The sequence below is a fragment of the Zootoca vivipara genome, chromosome 7 (assembly GCF_965207765.1).
Source record: "Zootoca vivipara chromosome 7, rZooViv2.hap1.1, whole genome shotgun sequence".
Lineage (NCBI taxonomy): Eukaryota > Metazoa > Chordata > Lepidosauria > Squamata > Lacertidae > Zootoca > Zootoca vivipara.
The window spans coordinates 9,480,614-9,498,695 of NC_142590.1; the positions used below are offsets into that span (position 1 = coordinate 9,480,614).

At 46.2% G+C, this 18,082-nt stretch overlaps 1 protein-coding gene across 2 annotated transcripts in view; it reads left to right on the forward strand.

The window, feature by feature from the left end:
• The first annotated feature begins 316 nt into the window (after positions 1-316).
• The window catches only part of LOC118089049 (carboxyl-terminal PDZ ligand of neuronal nitric oxide synthase protein), a 60,544-nt gene continuing 42,778 nt past the window's right edge, over positions 317-18,082 (forward strand). Inside the window, exon 1 of one of the 2 annotated variants that reach the window (XM_088674882.1) lies at positions 317-626. In XM_088674882.1, the coding sequence (XP_088531008.1) occupies positions 504-626 (123 nt within the window). In that variant the 5' untranslated portion in view covers positions 317-503. The remainder of the gene's footprint in view (positions 627-18,082) is intronic. The other variant, XM_088674883.1, reaches the window with a different exon arrangement.

An 18,082-nucleotide genomic window follows, 5' to 3' on the forward strand; every position in this document is an offset into this window, starting at 1 on the left:
CCCAGTTTCAAGCGGGCGCCCCCCCCCCCCCCGTACCGCCCGGCTGCTCCCTTCGCAGCGGAGCCGCCGACTCGACGGCTTTTCCTGCTACACGGAAGCCGCCGGGAGGGGGGGGGTGATCGCTTTTCCGACCCCCGGGACGGAGAGAGAGGATCGTCCGGACAGATAGGAAGCGCGTCCGACGGGGCTCCTTGGCCAGGACGGCGCGGGCGGGTGTCGCGGGCGGCGCCGTCTCTGCTCCCGCCCCGGCGGCTGCTTCGGCCGGCCGCGCGGCTCCTCCTTCCCGGGCGGCGCATGCCCGGCAGCTGCGCGGCGGCGGCGGCGGCGGCGGCGGCGTGCGCTTTCCCGGCGGAGCTTCCTCGGGGCGGTGCCGGCACGGGGCCCGCCTCCCCGGGTTCAGGCCGAGGGGCCGCCGCCGGACCAAGGGAGCGCCAAGGGAAGGGGAGCGCGATCGCCCGCCTGCGTGCCGGCGCCTTGCCGCCGCCGCCGCCGCCTTCCCCGCGATGCCCGTCGGGGCCTCCCCGTCGGCCAAGACCCGCTACAGCCTGGTGGACGACCGGCACGACCTGCGCGTCCCGCTGCACAACGACGACGCCTTCCAGCACGGCATCGCCTTCGAGGCCAAGGTAGGCTCCCAGCGGACGGACTAGAGGTCGAGAGGGCTCCCGAGCGCGTGCAGAAAGCCTCTCCCTTCCGAGGCGCGCGGAGGCGTTTCTCTCAGCGGTGCTTGGTGGGGCAATTGGCTCTGTTCCCTGGGATGAGGCGGTGCACTCTGCACGTGCTCGAAAGCACCCTTGCTGGCTGCCTCCGCACGCTTCGCATCTGGATCCCAGCTTCAACGGGGGGAGGGAGTGTAGGGGCGAGCCCGGGTTCGAGTCGAAGGAAAGTGGGAGGGGGCCCCCGGCTCTGGCGGTCCTGGAGCAGTTTTGGACGGGGGTCCTGTTGTCTCGCAAGAGTCGCCCGTGCCAAGGTGAGGAGGTGGTTCCGAGTCTGCTTGGAGGGCTCCTGCTTGTGCCCCCAGCCCAGGGAGGCAGCCTCCGAGTGGGCATTGAGCGAACTGGCTTTCCTGGGCGCCCCTTTCCTGGTGGCCTTTGCTGGGATCTCCAATAATAGCCTCAATAGAACAATACTGTACCATTTTATAATACGGTTATTAATAGCAATAACCTGCTGGTATCTCTGAGTCGCGGAGTGGCACCTTGCTCCTTTGGCTCTGCTTGGGAGCAGGTGCCCTTTGTCTCTTGTTTGCCAAGCAGACACAGGTGTGCCCTCTTCTTCCCCTCCCTGCCTGGAAAGAAACAGGGCAGCGCTTACCCACTTGCCCTCTCCGCTCTTGGCTTGCTCTGAATCAGGAGGGGAGGCCCTGGGCAAAGGCTGCTGGGAATCTCAAGTAGCTGGTGCCACCTGCCCTGCCATGGCTAGGGTTGCCAGGCTCAATAGAGGTGACAGGGCTTCTGCGCCTTTAATTGCCCTGCTCTCTTTTGAGTCTGGAAACCTTAAAGAGAAACCAGCAGACCCTTTGTTTGATTTCCAAGCAAAGGGTCTGCTGGTTTCTCTTTAAGGTTTCCAGACTCAAAAGAGAGCAGGGCAATTAAAGGCACAGAAGTCCTGTCCTCTCTTGAGCCTGGCAACCCTAGCCATGGCACCTCCAGGCGCTGCCCCCTTCATCGCGAGGGGCAACGGGGGGGGGGCTTTTGCTTCCCCCCTCCCCTTAAAAGGGCAAAGAGTTGAAGGACAAAGTTGAAATTTGCTTTGCCTTCCAGTCCTCGGTGGGTTGTCTTCCAGGCTCAGCTTGTCACCCGAGCAGCTTAAACAGAAAGCAGTGCAATAGAGAGAAAGGGTGTGTGTGTGGTTTTTTGGGGGCAGGGAGATGGTGCGGGGGGGATGTGAGGTGCCACCGGAGCCGAGGGAGGGAGGGGTGACATAGTGCTAGAGAAAGGAGGCTGGATCCGATAAAATGAGTAGCTATTGAAATTGCATTTTAAAAATGTGTTGCACGCCCTCCCCCCAGCAACCCCTTTTCTGCTCCATCCTTCACCTCAGCCAGAAGGCTTTCTCTCTGCCACATTCTTTGGCACAACCTCATAATGTACCCAGACTGTGTTATACCGTACCGATCAGCCATTGCTTAAAACAATGACAACAACCTAAATGACAACAAAAACAATGACAACAACCTATTGCTCATTCCGCCTCTAAAGCATGCAGCAACTGGCCTTATTATTATTATTATTTATTGAATTTATATACCGCCCTATACTCAGGGCTCTCTGGGCGGTTCACAGAATAAAATCCAGATATAAAACCACAAAATACGTAATAAAAAACAACCACCCAAAAGCCCCCCCCCAATTTTTTAAAACGGCATTTTAAAAGGTCATAAGGGACCCAGGTGGCGCTGTGGGTTAAACCACAGAGTCTAGGGCTTGCTGATCAGAAGATCAGCGGTTCGAATCCCTGCAACGGGGTGAGCTCCCGTTGTTCAGTCCCAGCTCCTGCCCACCTAGCAGTTCGAAAGCACATCAAAGTGCAAGTAGATAAATAGGGACCGCTCCGGCGGGAAGGTAAACGGCGTTTCCGTGCGCTGCTCTGGTTCGCCAGAAGCGGCTTTGTCATGCTGGCCACATGACCTGGAAGCTGTCTGCGGACAAACACCGGCTCCCTCGGCCTATAGAGCGAGATGAGCGCCACAACCCCAGAGTCGGACACGACTGGACCTGATGGTCAGCGGCCCCTTTACCTTTAGGATGTCAATTAGGTCAACCAAAGGCCAGTTTAAAAAGGAACACATTTGCCTACTGCCTAAAGGTGTCTAATGAAGGCGCCAGGCGAACTTCCCTGGGGAGAGCATTTCAGACGGGGAGCCACTGCAGAGAAGGCCCCGTTCTCGTGTTGCCACCCTCTGGACCTCTCGAGGAGGAGGCACATAAAGGAGAGCATCAGAAGATGATCTCAGGGTCCGGGTAGGTTCATATGGAGTATTGCGGTCCTGAGCCATTTCAGGCTTTATAGGTCAAAACCAGCACTTGGAATTGGGCCCGGAAACTAATTGGTAGCCAGTGCAGTCGGACCAGGATCGGTGTAATATGCTCAAACCGTCCAAGCTCCACTGGCCGCTGAATTCTGCCTTATCATAAGGCAAGCAAGGGCAGGAAGGAACGGAAGACAGAAGCAGGCATTGCATCTTAGCAGTGCCAAGGAGGGGAGTGGGGGAATAGGTTGGAGTCATGGATGAGTATCGTATAGCAGCAGGCCATCTGGTGTGGGGCTCAGTATGGAGACAACTTACCCATGTGAGTAAGTGTAGGAGCGGAACAAAATGGGCAAGTAAGAGGAAATTCAAGCGTCCCGGGAGGGAATATTGGGGATCTGCTTTGGAAAGTCTTTTGGGTTTTGCAAAGCAGCATGCAAGTTCCATTAAATAAATGAAATGAAATAAATTAGGCGGACTTATTGCAGCAAACAAACTCTGGGAGTTTGGTAACCTGCACAAACACAGAATCGCAAAAAAAAAGTCCGCGCCAGTTGTATCTTGTGCATTTGGTATCCAGTTGTCCGTTCATGTTTATGTATGTTCCATCCTATGTGTTATCCAACTTAGTGCTACATTTCCATGTTGGATAGAAGTAAGTAATATTCATGAACGATGCCTTATTATGCATTTGGACAGGTATTCTATTGCCCACTAATCACTAGACTGCTGTTTGTCTCCCATAATCATTTCCCCCCCCCCTCTTAAATTGCATGCAGTGGTTATTTTCTTTTTTTAAAAAAAAAAAAGGTTTGGCACATTTCCACCTGTTCACAAATCCCTGTTCATTCTTTTTGTAGTTGTGAGGCAGGGTTCTGACATCCCCCAGCCCTGACTAGTTCTGAATGTCGTCGCTGTTTTATTAATTTATTCATTTTACATGTGCATCAAAGCAATTAATGAACATGCCACTTAAACCTTACAGAATGTCATTATTGCTCTCTGCTATCATCATGAATTTGCACATGTGACCCAGTCACTTCTGGCTACGCGGAGCCTTGTCTTCATTAAAAAAATTTTTTTTTTACCATAAGCTGGCAACGTGGGTTATGATGAACTTTAAAGCACTAGCAGGCTTGCAAATAGTTGCTTTCCTGGTTGCTTAGGACAAATAAGAATTGCCTAGGTAACCAGGCAAGAACTTAGCTCTTTCTTGAGCACAAATGAATCACATAGATATATATGTAGGAGTGGGCAGACTAGGGTTTTTATTTTTGTTTATGATGGATTTGTAGTTAGAGTTAAATACTGTAGGGGTGCGGTATGATTTTTGTTTGCTACTATGTTACGCAAATTTGTGTTTTTATATTGTAAACTGCCCTGTGAGCCTTGGATAAAAGGTGAAATAAAATGAATCAATCAATCAATAAAATACCGGTAAGAGTTGGGCAGATTTTCAAATGTTGATTATTGTTAAAGAATTAACTTCACTGGAACAACAGAATGGTTTTGACTTTTCCCAGCTCTCCATAATGTAATGTCTCAATTGCAGCAGTATTTCATGTTTACTTCGGTCAGCGCCTCTCACCTTCCTTGGGGCAAGCAGAATTTGGTTCCACGCATCTCGTTGCATCATTTCCCGAGCTTGGAATTGTAATGGGGCCCACTTCTGACTAGACTGCATTCAGACAACACTTTTCTGATGTTTCCTTACCTGGTTTTTTAAAATACGTTTTATGTGATCTTACACATGACATGAAAGCCACTTCTAGAAATCTAGTGGGAGTTTAGCACTCATTTCCATGTTAAATTGCTTCCGGGGAGGAAAAATCAGTTTGCAGTGTGGTTAACCTGGAAAATCACAGGAGTTTTGCACTGCAATTTGGCAAGGTTTTGGGGTGATGTTCCAGCATGCAGTTATTTCCTGCCAATTTCATGAGTGAAATATGGGGGGGGGGAGGAACGGACGGACCGGGGACAGAAGCCCTGCTATAGAATCAAGATCACCGAAATGCTGAATCTTCTTGTCAGCTTGGGAGATGGTTGTCCCAGCAGCTGGCCTTATTTGAGGACTTTAGCGCTGTCCTCAAATATTTGGGACGCAGGTGGCACTGTGGGTTAAACCACAGAGCCTAGAGCTTGCCGATCAGAAGAATCCCTGCAACGGGGTGAGCTCCTGTTGCTCGGTCCCAGCTCCTGCCAACCTAGCAGTTCGAAAGCACGTCAAAATTGCAAGTAGATAAATAGGTACCGCTACAGCAGGAAGGTAAACGGCATTTCCGTGTGCTGCTCTGGTTCGCCAGAAGCGGCTTTGTCATGCTGGCCACATGACCTGGAAGCTGTACGCCGGCTCCCTCGGCCAATAATTCGAGATGAGCGTCGCAACCCCAGAGTTGGTCACGACTGGACCTAATGGTCAGGGGTCCCTTTACCTTTACCTAGCCTTCAATTAAGAAATTGCTTCCCATTGCTAGAATGAAGCGGGCAGGCCAGCGGTGGGTGCACAACATGACCAGGTTCATGCACTTTCTGGGTGATATGAGTGTGTGGTTGATGGACACCATAAAAGGAACATCAGAGATGTTGCTCTGCTCTGTGTGTGTGTGCGTTCATGCTCAGGCCGCATGACGTCAAGTGCGTGGCCTGGAGATGCTGAGCTGTACTGAAAAATGTAAAGTGTAAATGGTCTTTTAAGGGTTTTGCAACTCTTAAGATGGGCAGTGCCAAGGTGCTTTAGGTATCTGCTATCCCTCGGTGGGGTTGCCTCGGGGCTGTTGTTTTTTTAAAATCTGGTGGGAAATGCTGGCATTTTAGGCCATCTTCTGAATTTGCATGGCTTGTCTTTGAATTTCTTTGGAAGGCTCAGAAATGGCGGGTCCTGCTCTTCCGCCTCTCCACGGTAACACACATTAGCCTCACTGACATATTTAGCATTCAGTATTTCCATAGCTTCATTTACAAGGTTCCTCTGACATCAATATAATATATATATAATATAATTCATTATTTATACCCCGCCCATCTGGCTGGGTTTCTCCAGCCACTCTGGGCGGCTTCCAACAGAATATTAAAAGACAATATTCTATTAAACATTAAAAGCTTCCCTAAACAGGGCTGCCTTCAGATGTCTTCTAAAAGTCTGGTAGTTGTTTTTCTCTTTGACATCTGGTGGGAGGGCGTTCCACAGGGCGGGTGCCACTACCGAGAAGGCCCTCTGCCTGGTTCCCTGTAATTTGGCTTCTCGCAGCAAGGGGACCGCCAGAAGGCCCTTGGCACTGGACCTCAGTGTCCGGGCAGAATGATGAGGGTGGAGACGCTCCTTCAGCTATACGGGACTGAGGCCGATGTTTCCAAATGGTGGATTTTCCCAGAAATGTTTGAGTACTCTTTCTGCATCCTTCTGATAACCTTCGTTGGTGCTTTAGCAATGCGCTGTGGTCTAAACCACTGAGCGTCTTGGGCTCGCCGATCAGAAGGTCGGCAGTTCAAATCCTCGCAACGGGGTGAGCTCCCGTTGCACTGTCCCAGCTCCTGCCAACCTACCAGTTTGAAAGCACGCCAGCGCAAGTCGATAAATAGGTACTGCTGCGGTGGGAAGGTGAATGGCGTTTCCGTGTGCTCTGGTTTCCATCACGGTGCTCCGCTGCGCCAGAAGCGGTTTAGCTCTCCCGGCCACATGACCCGGAAAGCTGTCTGTGGACAAACACCGGCTCCCTCCGCCTGAAAGCAAGATGAGCACCGCAATCCCACAGTTGCCTTTGACTGGACATAACCGTCCAGGGGTCCTTTACCTTTTTTTTAAACCTATGAAAGGAGCCATGGTGGGAATAGGAAACCACAATTTACTGTCAGATATCAACTACTGAAGTAAAATATTACTGAGCATGAACTATGCATACCAGATATTTAAAGAATGTTCTCTATTAACATTTGTAAATAATAATTATGAGAATTTTTTGGAAGCAACACTCTTAGGACAGGCAGAAATTCAGCAGGTGGTGTTTTCCCCATCGTTGCTACTGCAGGGCTGAATTCTTACTACCTAGCTCTTAAGATGGTGCCTCTTTTAAGAAACCAAAAACCACAAAACCTATTCACGTGAAGAGTTGGACACAACTAAACCCAGTGGAATCATTGTGCTGAAGCACACTAACTCTTTATAGGACTGGACTGTGATCCATCGAGCTCCTCTGAGCAAATTGTAATTCTGGGTAACAGGTCTACTCAGATTGAAGTTTGCGTGCGAGACGATGAACTGTTTGGAGAAGTAAGTGTTTATGTACAGTTAAAGAAAGATGGTTAAACATTGTGCGGTGTTGCCTTGTGATATTCTCAGTCATTCCATCCCATAACTCCCCCCCCCATGCATGCACCTTTTCTCCATGCAGGAGCCCTGATCAAGATATTCCAAAAGTTAAAGAGTAGGCAATTTAGGGTGTCGGCCTAAGTGCACAGCAGTTAGTGGCTGGCAAGGAGAGAGTTCAAGGAGCCTGCTTTGGTTGAGATGGAGATAAGATAAGATTAGGGTGACAACAATTCCCTTGTGCGCCTCCTTGCCTCTTTCAGGATGTTTAGCACTGGACCCAAATGCCTTCCAGTCTGTTCCTTCGGGTACTCAATGCAAGACTGGTGCTAATTTGCATTTGGGACTATAATTGAAAACGCATTCCTGTTTTTCAAATTGCAGGGAGTACGATTTTGAATTAAGTACTAGGAACCTGAAAGGGGAGTTCATTCAGCACCGGAACTGGCTCCCCAGGAGGTTGTGAAATCGTCTGCCTTGAGAAAGTTTTCCAGGAAGGAGAAGTTACTGGGGTGGTTTAGACATAGGTGGTCACAGGGGCTCGGAAACGCTGTGAAAGGATGGGGAAAAGATTCCCCCCAAACCATGAAACCCTTTTCTCCCCAAGCAAGTGCGGGAGAGGGTGAAAGTGGACTACAAGGGCCCAGTACAGACACTCCAAGTGTCTCTATTTTCCAGGGACAGACCCAGATTTACAGAAGCCATCCCGGTTTCTGGTTTGATCCTGGAATGTCCTGCTTTTCCTTAGGACGTCTCAATTTTCATCGGTGAAATGTTGGAGGGTCTGGAGTTATGTGACCCGCGAGTCAAGGAGATAAGATACAGCCTTTAGGAGACATCTGAAGGCAGCCCTGTATAGGGTAGGGTTTTTTTAATGCTTAATGTTTCATTACGTTTACTTATTTGGTTTTTCAGATTACAATTTTACAATCACATGTCCAACATACAACATAAAAAACAAGATTCCGAAGAATCTCCTGGACTGCTCCCCTTTGTGGGTCCTATTGTTAATCATTTCCTCCTGCATCTTTTATAATAATCCAAATCTTTTATCTCTCCCTTGTATCCAAAATTCACCATTAAACTACAAGTCATATTCCAACCCTACTAATTATTTTAACTGTTTACAATGGTCTTTAAGATAAATTATGAATTTCCCCCATTTCGGCACAATCCATCAACTTTATCTGCCTTTCTTCTCTGATCGGGACTTTTATCTTCTTTCCATCTCTCGGCCAATAACTGTTGGGCGAAATACGCACCAACTGAGTGCCAATAGCGGCAGGGTTGACAAAATAACAAAGTCATTTTCAGTATCTTTGCTTGCTTTTATTTACAATTATATACACCACACTCCTCTACTCCATTCCTCTCATTTCACAATACATCACCACTACCACATCCATGAACCATTTGGGTAGCTTAAATACAGAATTCAAAAATAGTCAATTACCCAATCACATGACAGTAAGCAAACTCTACCTTCAATTATTCAAATTAGCAAAAGCTCACAGGTGTGCTATCATTCAGAACAAGGTTACAAGCACACATCTCTGTGTAGCACCATTGACCACATCAGTCTTAAAGGAAAAACCTAACAATAACATCCGTGCAGCTGTGGTCACATACATAAATAGTCTTTTATGCTCCCTCGGGGTTTTTTTGTCTGTCAGGATTCTCTTCCCATATTAAAGGGGTTTAACAGGTGGGCGATGTCTCTGAAACACTCTTTGCCGGGGCTACATTACCTGCTTATGTGCTGCTTATATGGGAAAGAAAAGGGGTGAAGAGAAGGGATAGCTTTGTTGCTTAGCCTAGCGCACAGCATGCGTTCCTTGATTTCTTAATGGTTCGTTTTACATATCAAAAATCCCTGCATATTTTACAAAAACTATACCACTTAGTATTCCATTATTGCATCCATCAAAACTTGTTTACACTGTTGGATTTATCTCAATGCTGCCAGTGTTTTCAGCTGTACACAGTTACTTCCCATATATTCAATAAACCTTTTCCAATCTTCTCTAAACGTATGTTCTCTTCTTCTCTTATTCTATAAATTTAAGCCTGCAAGCTATGCATATTCAGTCTACTTAAGTTGCCATTCTTCTTTGGTTAGGGACCACGCTCGTTTTCCATTTTGGGGCTAACAAAACATAGGCCGCAGTAGTGGCATACATAAGTAACCTTTTTTGACACCTGGGAATTTCTGTCTGAATTATCCCCAACAGAAAGGACTCTAGATTTTTTTGGGGGGGAGTACTTTAAACATTTTTTTCAATTCATTACAGATCATTTCCTAATACTCTTTTACCCTTTTACGTGTCCACCACATATGAAAGAACATTCCCTCCACCTCTTTGCATCTCCAGCACTTACCTGATTCAGTCTTGTACATCTTAGCAAGCCTACTCGGAGTAGGCAGAGAAGGTGCACTTCCTGAAAAGCTAGACGGAGTCATCGCATGAATCAGACGGTCCCTTGAGGCTTCCTCTTAGCTGGCTAGCTTCTGTTCCCGCATCTTTCCGATTGTACACCCTACTGTTCCTTTTTTTTATGTCCCCTTCGGTCATGTGCATCTGCTCCACATCTTGACCACATCACCTCGGCTTGTGTGATTCAGAAACCATGGAAAGAGAGCTGGCTTGCTCAGTGCCACAGGGTAAATGGGCTCCCATTCATGAATGAGTCCTTCCTTCCTATATGGAGGAGCAGGCAGAAGGACACCCAACCTGGAGAGTTTGGGATAAGGAGAGAGAGAGAGAAAAAGACATGTGCTTGTTGCAAATTAGAATTCATTCATTCATTCTGAGTCTTTCTCATCCAGCAATGGTATCACCAATGTATGGGAGCTTTTGCCAGTTCTTTATTTTACTGAGAGATATATAGACGGACGGGACCCAGGTGGCGCTGTGGTTAAACCACTGAGCCTAGGGCTTGCTGATCAGAAGGTCGGTGGTTCGAATCCCTGTGACGGGGTGAGCTCCCGTTGCTTGGTCCCAGCTCCTGCCAATCTAGCAGTTCGAAAGCACGTCAAAATGCAAGTAGATAAATAGGAACCACTACAGCGGGAAGGTAAACGGTGTTTCCATGTGCTGCTCTGGTTTGCCAGAAGCGGCTTTGTCATGCTGGCCACATGACCTGGAAGCTATACGCCGGCTCCCTCGGCCAATAATGCGAGATGAGCGCGCAACCCCAGAGTCAGTCACGACTGGACCTAATGGTCAGGGGTCCCTTTACCCTTTACCTTTATATAGACGGACAGGGACACGGGTGGCGCTGTGGTCTAAACCACTGAGCCTCTTGGGCTTGCCAGTCAGAAGGTCGGCGGTTTGAATCCCTGCGATGGGGTGAGCTCCCGTTGCTCGGCCCCAGCTTTTGCCAACCTAGCAGTTCGAAAGCACGCCAGTGCAAGTAGATAAATAGGTACCGCTCCGGCGGGAAAGTAAACGGCGTTTCCATGAGCTGCTCTGGTTTCGGTGTTCCGTTGCACCAGAAGCGGCTTAGTCATGCTGGCCACATGACCCGGAAAAATTGCGGACAAATGCCGGCTCCCTCGGCCTGTAAAGTGAGATGAGCGCCGCAACCCCAGAGTCGTCTGCAACTGGACTTAACTGTCAGGGGTCCTTTACCTTTTTATATAGATGGACGGAAAAACATGTAACTAGATAGATGATAGATTAATAGCATAACTATTAAATTGAATTAATACATATTAAATTAATAAATTAAATGCATGCACACACATTTTGACAGCAGAGCAAAAGCCCCGTAGGGATATCTTCTTCTTGAAAGTTATCATTCCATGTCCGGGAAATAACATCTTATCATTCTAAGCATCCTGCTTACTTGATCAGTTGGTCTTTTGTAATACATTAAATGCATAACTAGTATGCCCCAGATTATTTCAAACCATTCTGAGATGAATGGAGTTTGTGCTTTTCTCCCGAGACAAGCACAGAGTCCCACCCCACCCTCAGGAATAATGAATTGAACACAACTTTCAGATCTACCTCTCATGTTATATGTTTCAAATTGCCTAACGGTATCCCTGCGGTAATAAGTATTTAGTCATTTCGTTGATAAAAGTTATGGACTGTAGTCCGAAAAATCTTGATTACTGGACAGTGCCAGAATATAGGTATTGGATCTGCTTGAGAAGTATTACATTTCCAACAGTTACTTTGGACACTCCATTAAGAACCCCGTTTTAATTCTGTTTCCAGTAGGAAAGTAATGCCTCAGTGGTGCAAGAGAGTCTTAAGAGAAAGCAGTCTTATCTAGCTATTTTCTATACAGTGGTACCTCTACTTACGAGCACCTCTAGTTACGTATCTTTCGGGATAAGCACCCGGCAAACTTGGAAGTACTTTTCCGGGTTTCAACCCCGCGCACATGTGCAGAAGTGCTCTACCGTGCCGCGCACATGCGCGGGACAGGCACCTCCGGTTGTGAAAACCTCGGGATCCAACCAGAGCTCCAGAACGGATCCTGTCCGGAACCAGAGGTACCAGTGTACTGTCCTTCATCTGAGGACCACAGGTGGTATACAACGTGAAAACAGAAACACACAGACCACGTTTTTTTCATTAAGTGGACCCCCTGACATCTCCAGCTGCCTGGTGAACAGAAGAGTTGCTGCCAGTCAGAGCAGGAAATACTGAGTCGGGTGAAGCCATGGCCTGATTCATAATAAGGCAGCTTTCTGCGCTGTGGGAGGCAGGGTTTATTCCTTCTCTGGGCCAATAACATTTGCGCAGCCGTGGTCACATACATAAATAGTCTTTTCTGCTCCCTTGGGATTTTGAGACCTAGGATTCTGAAATGAAAGGCTTTGGGGGGGGGTTAAGAAAAAGTTATTTTAAACCTTTTTTTCAACTCATTATATATCATTTCCCAAAATTCTTTTACTTCCTTACATTTCCACCATATACGATAAAAGGTGCCTTCTTTTTCCTTACCTTTCCAGCATACATTTGACCCTGTTTTATACATTTTTGCTAATTTACTGGGAGTTAAATACCAGCGGTACATAATTTTCATATAATTCTCTTTCCGCATGTAACATGCTGTGAATCCCAATTTCATAACTTCTCCCATGCTGTAAGTTGTATATTATACCCAAAATCTCTCGTCCCACGTTTTAGAATGGTGCTTGCCATCTGCACTTTTTGGCCGCATTTGCATTAAAAACAACACATTCAATATATGTGCATTAGAATTCTGCTGCCTGATTTAATCAGGGACCTTTTTAGCTGATTAAAAGCTTTTCATCCAAGGGGATCAGCTCTAGTGCTAATGATGTCTTGAACTTACTGAGGCCGGGCATCTCTTCCATTTTGGTCCTCTCTGCCCAATTTGCTTAGGCACTTAGAGTTGTAGTAACGTAACCCAACTCATTTCAGTGACAGGTAGGTAGCCGTGTTGGTCTGAGTCGAAGCAAAATAAAAAAATTCCTTCAGTAGCACCTTAAAGACCAACTAAGTTTATATTTTGGTATGAGCTTTCGTGTGCATCTGAAGAAGTGTGCATGCACATGAAAGCTCATACCAAAATATAAACTTAGTTGGTCTTTAAGGTGCTACTGAAGGAATTTTTTTATTTCATTTCAGTGAGTTTACTCTGAATGGGGATGGAAAGAGGCAGCTGTTTCCCTTCTGAGCACAGGCGAACCATAGCAGTTCCCAATCCCTTTTCCCTGGAATCTCCTAACATCCCTGACTGAAATTGTGTCTCAGTTTCAATCTCTCACCCAAAGACAAGATCCATGGCATCTGGTGAAGAGATAGGAGGATTTTAAAGGTAATGGGTAACTTAGATAGTAGAAATTCCTGCAACTGCAACATATCTTGAACTACTCCAAACTAATCTCCAAAACTTAACCTCCATGAGAGGGGATGCTACGATTTTGCTGAGCAAATAGTTTTTCCTGGTATATAGCCCCAATCTGATGTCTTACAATGTGACTTCTCTTGCTGTTTATCCTTTCCTGGGACTTGGTAAATGGTTCATTTTAAAGGTAAAGGGACCCCTGACCATTAGGTCCAGTCGTGACCGACTCTGGGGTTGCGCGCTCATCTCGCATTATTGGACGAGGGAGCCGGCGTATAGCTTCCAGGTCATGTGGCCAGCATGACAAAGCCGCTTCTTCTGGCAAACCAGAGTAGCACATGGAAACGCCGTTTACCTTCCCGCTGTAGCGGTTCCTATTTATCTACTTGCATTTTGACGTGCTTTCGAACTGCTAGGTTGGCAGGAGCTGGGACCAAGCAATGGGAGCTCACCCCGTCACAGGGATTCGAACCGCCGACCTTCTGATCAGCAAGCCCTAGGCTCAGTGGTTTAACCACAGTGTGGGTAACTTAGATAGTAGAAATTCCTGCAACTGCAACATATCTTGAACTCCAAACTAATCCCCAAAACTTAACCTCCATGAGAGGGGATGCTACGATTTTGCTGAGCAAATAGTTTTTCCTGGTATATAGCCCCAATCTGATGTCTTACAATGTGACTTCTCTTGCTGTTTATCCTTTCCTGGGACTTGGTAAATGGTTCATTTTACGTATCATAAATCCCTGCATACAGTCGTACCTCTACTTAAATATCCCTCTGGATACGAAATCTTTGGGTTATGGCCACGGCAAACCCAGAAGTGTATACTTCCAGGTTTCGCCGTGCGTGCATGCGCAGGAGCACTCAATTGCGCCATGTGCGCGCGCCTATATTTTCGGGGTGTGAACGGACACTTGGAACGAATTAAGTGTGTATCCGGAGGGTCCACTGTATTTTATAAAACTATACCATTTAGTCTTCCGTTATTGCATCCATGAAAGCTTGTTTACACTGTTGAATTTATCTTAATGCTGTCAGTGACACTTTCCCCCATTCACCTGTTGGGGGTACGGTTAGTGAGCAGAAAACAAGCTCTGTGGTCCAGGTGAGAACCAGGTGCTGTAGGGGATTTCTGATCCTTCCGGCCATTTTTGCCATTTCGGCATAATCCATCAATTTAATCTGCCATTCTTCTCTGGTAGGGACTTTTATCTTCCCTACCAGAGCCACACTTCACCTCACATGGAATATCTGTTCGAGGATCAGGATCACTGGTGTTTTGGGTTTTGCTTTTGTTTTCAAAGCACCACCTGAAGCTCAGCTGTTTAACATCACTTGGGGAAACAAAGTTGGCACAAGTGGTGGGACATAAACCCTTTCCTACCCCTAATCTAAACCACTCCAATAAACACTTGAAACTGCTATTAGATCTCTGGGAGAGAAAAAGACAGGTATACAACAGCCATAAGGGAGGTAGAGAGAGAGATAACTGTTTTTAAACTAAGGCAAATGGAAATGTGCACAGAAAGTTTGCAATTAAAGGCAAATGGTTTGACTAACAGGGTTATATTTTTGTGAGATGTGGGGCCAGAAAGTCGGAAGACTTTGTGTGTGTGAGAAGCAGACCTTCCTGTATTCTGAATAGAACTATGCTGGCTTTCCCAGAAGATATCCAGAAAATTAATAGGGGGTACTTGATTAGTAAAAAAAAAAAAGAGAGCCTTTGCAGTAAAGCGAAGCCATCTGGATATAAACTAGCTGGGTTTACACATCCCTTTCCCCCCTTTGAAAGCTCAGCTAAGGATGTCCTGCAAGTGGAATGGTGCTTCAATATTTTATTACGGGCCTTTGCACATTGTTCACAATATTTACATGCCATTCATTCCAGCCCCTTCCCCAAAAAGAAGACCTCCCTGTTTGTTTGAGATAAATATAAATAATAATTCATGTGTACTAAAACTCAGTCTAAGTTGTTTGTTGTTGTTGTTGTTGTTTTTAAAAAAACTTTAACCACATCAGTTAACAAACATGGATACATATGCTATAACACTATTGCTTTAGTTTAATAAATTGTTTAAATTGTTATTAAGGAAATGATTATTTTTCTCCTTCCAATAAAGTACAGCAGAAAAGCTGTCCATATGTAAACAGTTAACTTATTAAACCTCACAATAATTTCATAATTATCTGTTTATTTCTAATAGTATAACCAAATCAGTAATTTTTGATATAGCTGTAAAAACTACTCTGAAAATTTATTATTTCAAAAATGAAACCTTCATCTGGTTGTAAATATTAAGATTATACCAGCAAGAATGAGTCTTTCTGTAAAAGGATGATTTAAATCATGTCTTACTGATTTAAATTGTGGTTTAAATTGATTTGATTTAAATCAAATCCATCCTGATTAGCAGGATTTTAATCTCACTTGTAATGCAAGAAATCCTATGGATAATATGGATAGATACAAAATATAGATTCTGAAATAATATGCCATTGAAAACACTGACAACAGGAGGGAGTCTTGGGAGTCAGAGAAATCTCTCTATATGGATATGTATTTGGTTTTGTTATAAATTGATATTTTGTAAAAAATCAAATAAAAATGATTTCAAAAAAACCCCAAAACATTCAAATCAATCAGATCCTAAAAACAGAACACCCCCTCCTCCCAGTGGGATAGCTTTGATGAAATACCGCCCCGTAGTAGAAAGTCTCACGCCTGCTCAGAGGAATTAAATGTTGTGCATTTTGCTGGCATTGTAGCGTTGAAAGAATGAGAATGCCCATCCCATCTGAAGACTAAGCCTCGTTTGCCCTCTGTGAACTGCCAAAATCATCAAAACCATAGAGTTTCTGAAGTTTGCGAAGACGTCAGATAGGCAAACCAAATTACAGCCCTCTTTGTCACCTGGTTCTGTATGCTAAAACCAAGTTCAGATAATATCTTTCATAGTTCTTGGCATCCTCCTCTCCTAGCCCCCAACCAACATAGCTCTGAAGTTGGCCAGTGGTTGCATCTTGGGGAAGCATTCAGCTAAAGAATGGTGCAAGCAGAACAATTTCTGTTTGTGCAACAAGACTCCCCCCCCTCTCCATGTGCCCCCTTTGCCATCCCCACATGTACTGGGGGGGAGGGGTTGGGGTGATATGATAGCCATGTTCAAATATATAAAAGGATGCCATATAGAAGAGGGTGAAAGGTTGCTTTCTGCTGCTCCAGAGAAGCGGACCCGGAGCAATGGATTCAAGCTACAAGAAAGAAGATTCCACCTAAACATTAGGAAGAACTTCCTGACAGTAAGAGCTGTTCGACAGTGGAATTTGCTGCCAAGGAGTGTGGTGGAGTCTCCTTCTTTGGAGGTCTTTAAGCGGAGGCTTGACAGCCATCTGTCAGGAGTGCTTTGATGGTGTTTCCTGCTTGGCAGGGGGGTGGACTGGATGGCCCTTGTGGTCTCTTCCAACTCTATGATTCTATGATTCTACCTCAGAACAATGGCAAGTCCCATTATGCAAGTAAAAGTAATTCCACTTGTACAATAACATACTGTATTTGAATGCCACCCTTTGCTTAGTATTATAAAAAAAGGAAAATCAATAAAAGCTATACACTTAAAACTTCAAATTCAAAACATGGTTAATACCTATTTTCAAACCCAGGCTTTCCTCCTCTAGTTTGAACGTTAGTCCTGTCAAAGGCGGTCGACCATTTACTGGGGGGGGGGTGTTTGCTTTTTGAGATAATCCCACTTGCAAGATTTTGACTTGCAGAGAGCAATTTGGCAAAGTGGTTCTGTCTCTGGAAGAGTTTCCCAGAAAAATCTGGCATGGGATTCGCTGTGCTTTATCTGTCTCCCAAATCCTTACAGGCAGATGGTGGAGGGGGGACTGTTTTTATCACAGTGAGTGGTCTGGGTGATCTTTCAGCCAATGGACCTGAGTGAGGAAGAATGCGTCCGAAAGCTGCAGGCCTTGTGACCTCTGCTCAAGATATAATGCTTAGGGAAATGGCCTCCCTGTGAACCTAGAGCCCTTTTTTCACCACACTTACATTCTCCCTATGAAGGGACGCGGGTGGCACTGTGGTCTAAACCACGGAGCCTCTTGGGCTTGCTGATCGGAAGGTCGGCGGTTCGAATCCCCGCGACGGGGTGATTTCCCATTGCTCTGTCCCAGCTCCTGCCAACCTAGCGCAGTGTTTCTCAACCAGTGTGCCTCCAGATGTTTTGGGACTACAACTCCCATCATTCCTGACCACTGGTCTTGCTAGCTAGGGATGATGGGAGTTGTAGTCCCAAAACATCTGGAGGCACACTGGTTGAGAAACACTGACCTAGCAGTTCGAAAGCACACAAGTTCAAGTAGATAAATAGGTACCGCTGCAGCAGGAAGGTAAACGGTGTTTCCGTGCGCTCTGGTTTCCGTCACAGTGTCCCGTTGCGCCGGAAGCGGTTTAGTTCTGCTGGCCACATGACCTGGAAAACTTGTCTGCGGACAAACGCCGGCTTCCTCGGCCTGAAAGCGAGATGAGCGCTGCCACCCCACAGGGCTTGTGCTGGTCCCTGCAGCTTTCTTTCTGTTCCCCCTCCCACCCACCCCCAAAAATCTTAGAGCCAAGAGACAGCCAGAGAGGCATAATAAAATATCCCTTTCGGCAGCAGTGTGCTTAATCCCAAGCAAGCGTGTTTGGCATCAGGGCAGGCAGAAGCAAGCTCCATTTGTTTCCCTGTAATCGTAAAGATTCTGTGATTTCAGTGAGATTAAATACAAAGCTGCACTTACTCAAAAGTGTTTGTTCTTATCAGGGTTGGCAAATTTATTTATTATTATTTTTGTTCCGAAATGCCAGACAAGTGGAAGCAGTTGTAAAGCATCAAAACAAATCAAATCAAATTTTATTAAACGGTCACAGACCAAATCGAGTTGTAAAGCATGGAACGGCAGTGGAGCAGAAAAGAGATACATTAATTGTGTGC